Source organism: Orycteropus afer, unplaced genomic scaffold (genome assembly GCF_000298275.1).
Source record: "Orycteropus afer afer isolate SDZICR_OR568_19922 unplaced genomic scaffold, OryAfe1.0 scaffold00014, whole genome shotgun sequence".
In the NCBI taxonomy this organism is placed as follows: Eukaryota; Metazoa; Chordata; class Mammalia; order Tubulidentata; family Orycteropodidae; genus Orycteropus; species Orycteropus afer.
Window position 1 is genome coordinate 2442371 of NW_006921601.1, and position 6515 is coordinate 2448885.

The 6515-nt window shown below is 39.5% G+C and overlaps 1 protein-coding gene across 1 annotated transcript; it reads left to right on the top strand.

The window, feature by feature from the left end:
- Nucleotides 1-2102: 2102 nt before the first annotated feature.
- Nucleotides 2103-3041, top strand: LOC103208865 (olfactory receptor 2AG2-like). The gene has a single exon (XM_007954610.1). It carries the CDS (start codon nucleotides 2103-2105, stop codon nucleotides 3039-3041), a length of 939 nt encoding a protein of 312 aa, XP_007952801.1.
- Nucleotides 3042-6515: the final 3474 nt, after the last annotated feature.

Below are 6515 nucleotides of genomic sequence, written 5' to 3' on the forward strand. Positions count from 1 at the left end.
TGTTTTAGTTTTATGAGGCAAGAGAAAGATTTCAGACCCCAAGGAATGATGACACACAATTTTAAAGAGGGCATTTTTCTGACTGATTTCTTGCCTAGACTTCACTGTGGCAAAAACGCAGGGAGGAGAGTTTTGCACCCACCATTCTTCAGATGTTCTGACCTGCATACATCCCTCTCCCAGTATTATCCTGAACCCTCGTCAGCTACCTTCTATTCATCCTCAGTGTGCAGCATTTTTGTCACTTACTTGCATATTCCTTCCCTAAAATTTCAATTGTGTGGGCTCGTAGTTTGTTATATTGTTCTTTCTGTATCAGTTATCACCATTGAATGTATGTAGTTGTTTGTGTGATGAATTTTTCACATCTGTGAAATAACCATAGCACAGGTAGGTCCTTTGTAAATGTTTATGGATTGAAGACAAGGGTATCTCCCTTTTCCAACTTCAGGATTTTATGATCCTACCAAATAAATGTCCCAACTCTGAGTTAACCAGGGTGGTGACATAAACAAAATATTGGAGGAATAGGTCCAGATGACAGAGGGGAAAGGTAAAGAACTCTCTTCTCTTCTAGAGTGCTTCCTGAGCTCCCTATTCAACCGTAAAAGATCCTTATTCACAAAGAATACAGGTAAGTGAATGTTGCCCCAGAAACCTCACCACTCTACTTCCTCTGCACTTCAACCCTGCTTCCCCAGGACTACCATCTGAATTCAGGATTCAGCAGACCAGTATCCTTCCTGATACTGCTTCCATTTTTGAGCTAGAAGTATCTGTTTTCCATGTTCATAGTGTTTTTTTTTTTTTTACCTTTTTATTATGATTTGAGTGAAATTTTACAGAACAGATTAATTTTCCATTCAACATTTCATACATATTTTGTTTCATGACACTGATCACTGCATGTTCATAGTCTTGCTGTGGCAGAGTAGCTTTGGGTTACTTTTTCCTCTTTTGTAGCTCAGTCCTTTTATTTTATGCCCTAAACACAAACACCTTGACATGCTTTTGAAAATGTCACCTATTATCTTTTTCATGTCTCCTCCCAAACATGTTATTATCACCTGTAAATAGGCAAGCACTTTCTAGACTCTGTACAGAGTTACCTCCAAAATCTCTACTACCCGATCATTCCTTGCAGCCCATAATTTACAGTCACTGTGGCAGAATATCAGTATGCTCATCAAGGATACAAGGAGACTACAACAGTGCAAAAGAATGAGTGATCCCACCCTCAGGGGTGGGTTCTCAGCCCAAGAGTTAACAAGATGTACACGTAGACCACTCAACCCAGGATGCTGTACCCACACACTCAATGGTAATACATCTCTTAGAGCAATAGACCATGGGACACCAAAGGACCAACATTCAAACTGAGGAAATGCAGGACAAACAGGAGTACATAATTATGAGGGGCACAGGGGGTGGGTTGCAGCGTAGGGAGGGGAGGAGACTGGGTTAGGGTTGGACATGGCGAATGGGGAATGAAACTAAATATATGTATGACGTTGAATGTAAAATAAGCTCTTAAAATAAAAAGAAAAAGAAAAAAGAAAAAAGGATGAGTGATCCAAGAGCCAGTAGTCTCCCCTGTTGAGGAAGCTGTCAACAGCAATGTGCCATGAAAGTGAAAACAGATATTAACAACTAGGGGAGAACATGTCAAAGAGCTGTATTATAAAAAATACTTTTTAAACTGAATTGGAGTCCCAAGTATATTTTCAGCTGAGATCCAGATGGATTTTAAACTAATGCTTAGTATGTTTTGTTACTATAAAGAGAGAAAACCTATTTGTCTAAAAAGATGTTTGCCTGGGCTTATTCTCTTGGATGACTTATTTAGAGATTGCTAAATGATTTGCTATTACCAATATACCCTGCACTCTACTTATCTGCTGCTTTTTTCATCATTCAGTTTTTAAAATTCAGAAATCAGAAGAGCAAATTTAGCTGGCAAGAGGAAAGATATCATTCCATGGGACTCCCATTGTCCACCTTGCAGTGCCCTGGAACAATACAAACGTGGGGTGCATACCATACATAGCAAATCTTTCAATGAATATCCATCTAGGACTTGGCAACTAAATAAGCCACACAGAATGGGGCTCTGGAACTCCACCTTGGGAAGTGGCTTCATCTTGATGGGCATTCTGAATGACAGTGGATCTCCTGAACTGCTCTGTGCCACAATTGCAGTCCTGTACATGCTGGCCCTGACCAGCAATGGCCTGCTGCTCCTGGTCATCACAATGGATGCCCGGCTCCATGTGCCCATGAGGCAACTCTCACTCATGGATCTCCTCTTCACATCTGTTGTCACCCCCAAGGCCCTTGTGGATTTTCTGCACCAAGAAAACACCATCTCCTTTGGAGGCTGTGCACTTCAGATGTTCCTGGCACTGACATTGGGTGGTGCAGAGGACCTCCTGCTGGCCTTCATGGCCTATGACAGGTATGTGGCCATATGTCATCCTCTGAACTACATGGTCCTCATGAGTCCGAGGGTCTGCTGTCTCATGGTGGCCACTCCCTGGATCTTGGCATCCTTGAATGCTTTAGGGCACACCTTGTATACCATGCACTTCCCTTTCTGCATGTCCCAGGAAATCAGGCACCTGCTGTGTGAGATCCCACCCTTGCTGAAGCTGGCCTGTGCTGATACTTCTAGATATGAGCTCATGGTGTATGTGACAGGTGTGACTTTCCTCTTGCCCCCCCTCTGTGTCATTGTTGCTTCCTACATGTTAATCCTATTTACTGTGCTCCACATGTCCTCTAATGAGGGAAGGCAGAAAGCTCTTGTCACATGCTCTTCTCACTTGACTGTGGTTGGGATGTTCTATGGAGCTGCTACATTTATGTATGTCCTGCCCAGTTCCTTCCACAGCCCGAAGCAGGACAACATCATCTCTGTTTTCTATACAATCGTCACCCCAGCCCTGAACCCTCTCATCTATAGTCTGAGGAATAAGGAGGTCATGGGGGCTCTGAGGAGGATCCTGGGAAAATACATGTTGCCGACACCCTCCATATTCTAGCACAGGCTCACAGCTTGCCTTTCTCCATTCCTTCTCCAAATCAGAGGATTTCTCCTATGAATCATGTACTTATTTAAGGCCACCATTACTTCAAGTTGATTCCAATTCATGGCAACCCCATGTGTGCAGAGCAGAACTATGCCCAGAAGAGTTTCTAGGCTATGACCTTTTGGAAGCAGATCACCAGACCTTTCTTCTGAAGTGCCTCTGGGTGGGTGTGAATAGCCAACCTTTCCATTAGTAGTAAAGCACTTAGATTGTGCTACTCAGGGACAAGTCCACCACAGTAGGCTGTGACTCATTAGATTCTGCCATCAGAATAGATTGGGCCATTCAGGGACAAAACCACCATAGTAGAGCAAAAGAATTATAAATGTAATAAGTTCAACCAAGCTATAATATGACACACTATCTGAGATGTTACATATACTGTATAAAATGTCTTTATTTTCTCCTATGCATCATGTGAGCATAGAGACCTTAAGCTGACATATCATCCTGTCCTTGGAAGCCTACGTTTTAAAAAAGAAGAGAAAAAACCAAACATGGATACAAAAAAAAAAAGTCATTTAGTACGCCTCTCGCAATCACTCTGTTTAAAGCACCATCCTGAAACAATTACTGAGTAGACATAGTTGGGGATTCAGTTTAAAATTCAACATAATGTAGAACTTAGGAACATCAGTAGTTTGGGATTGACCAAACTCAGGTAGCCTCTTAAAAACAAAGGAAGACTGCTATCCTTTGTACCGGATCTTAGACAATTGATAAATAAAAGGAGCCTCAAAAAATATGTTCAACTTTCTCTTTATTAGGTAGATGGATGCTTGAGCAATTAGTTGGAAGGAATAACCAAGGTATGTCTGCTTTTGTACTGCAGACCTCAGGAGCAGTTCACATTAATTATACAAATAAACACAAAAGCCTACACTGAAGAGTGGAATAAACTAAAGAATGAAACATGACACGGCTTGGAAACTTTAACAGAATCTTTATGAAATGGAATTTTTTACTCTTCCTAAAACTAAAATAGAAATAGAGAAATGATTAAAATAGAATGTAAAAACATTCAGATTTGAAGTGAGAATTAGAGACATAAAACAACGAGGAAAATCTGTTGGGTAGACTGAATTAACAATAACAACAAACAGATAACCTTATATACATATACAAATGCACTTTGAAACATCAAAACAATTACAAGGAGCCCATATTCTTGAGGTGTGTATATATATAGATATATATATACACATACATCTATTGTTGTTGTTGTTATGTGTCATCTAGTCTTCTCTGGCTCATAGCGACCTTATGCACAGCAGAATGAAATATTGCCCGGTCCTGTGACAGTCTCACGATCCCTATTAAACCTGAGCCCATCGCTGCAGCTACTGTGTCAATCATTTGTTGAAGGCCTTCCTCTCTTTTGCCAACCCTCCACTTTACTGAGCATGACATCCTTCTCCAGGGAATGGTCCCTTCTGACAACATGACCAAAGTAGGGAGATGAAGCCTGGCCATTCTCGCTTCCAAGGAGCATTCTGGCTGCACTTCTTCCAGGACAGATTTTTTCATTCTTTCAGCAGTCCACAATATTTTCAGATTTTATATGTGTGTGTGTATGTGTGTGTGTGTGTGTGTGTGTGAATCTCCACATTAAAGGCAGGATAAAATATATAATCCATTTTCTAGCTTGCTTAAACATGTTTACTTTTATCATTTGATTTATCACTGTGGAATGATTTTTAACAAAAACTGGAAATTTAAATCCATTAAATTAAGAAGTTCCAAAATATCCTGTCTCCTTCTGAGGAGTGGCTGGTGCGTTTGAACTGCCAGCCTTCTGGTTAGCAGTCAAGTGCCTTAGGCACTATGCTACCAGAGCTCATGTATTTAGACTAGAGGCTGGCAAATAGTACTTAAAACACATTGGCGATTTCCTAAATAAATAACCTTGAAAAACTGAATTTTAAGTGATTACATGATATTCCATCACATGAGTCCTATGTAATATACTTAAGCTGTTGCTTACATTTAGGTTTATTTCTTCAAATTTCCTTGTGTGACGGTGTGTTTAAGAAAAGGCTAAATTTCTAGAAGTGGAATTACTGAGGTAAAGGACAAGAATCTATTTAAAATTCTTTCCATAAAGAACAAAGTTGCTTTCCAAAAAGCTTAGAATGCTTTGTGTTCTGGCTGGCAGTATGTGGGCTTACCTGCCTCACTATCCTCTTTCTGGGGGCTGTCTAATCATATAAACTATCTTAGCTAACTTATTGAACAGGTGAAGGAAATGTAACAGATGCTTTAATTTACATTAATTATTTTTCTTAATCTTAATAGTTTTCATAACCTCTTTTTAAAGTCACAGACAGTTTGATATTTCTTATACGGCAGCATTTTTATTTCTGGTTTATTATTTAGCCATGTGGTAGGCTTTTTTGGATAGAGAAGTATTAAAGTGTTTATGTAGTTACACATCTTCTTTTCCTTTGTATTATTTTTTTATAATATGACCCTTAGTTCAGAAAATATTTACATATCTTTCTTTTAGAGTTGCCTAATAATTTCATAAGTGAAATTTCACTTTTCAATCCATCTGCAGTTTATTTTGATGTATGATGTATGGTGAGGCTTTAAGTTATATTTACAAAAACTGATTAAATTAGCATTTTAAATACTCTTTCACTTTTAGTTATTATTAGTATGTGTTCCCTGCTTTTTTTCTTTTCACAGTTGTCTGATTTTACACCCTTCTCTTACAAATACAGTTGCTGTTGTTGTTGTTATGTGTGATTGAGTTGGACCCGACTCATAGCAACCCCTCCTTGGGTTTCCAAGGCAGATCATGACGGAAGTAGATTGCCCAACCTTCCTTCTGAGGAGTGGCTGGTGGGTTCGAACTCCTAGCCTTCTGGTTAGCAGTCAAGTGCCTCAGGCACTACGCTATACAGTAGTAGTGAATATTTCTGGGCCATTTTTCTAGTTCCAGTGTTCTATCAGTACTCCTCTCTCTAATTTTCCCTCCTCAGCTTTTTCTTAAGTTTTATCATTCATTTCTTCTTCCTGTGGAAATTTTGAATCATTTGCCAATGTCCAAAATATATCATTGGTGTATTGCTTGCAATTCTATTTAACTCATAAATTAATTTGGAAATTTTGACTCTGTCTTACCTTCCAGGAAGGGTATTCCAGGACATCAGCCTCTTTTTACTTCTTTCTATTTGGGTTACTACCACTGAACAAAACTGCTGTCTGCCTCTCAGATTGAACTTCTGGCAAACTCCCAGTACTAGAATTAAGACTGATTCTTCCCCCCACCCCATTTATTTATTTATTTATTTATTGTGATTTGGGTGAAGATTTACAGAGCAAACTCACTTTTCATACAGCAGTTCACATATACTTTGTCTCATGTCATTGACCACAGTTTACCACAATGCAACAGCTCCCCTCCCACTTCCTCCCCATAGT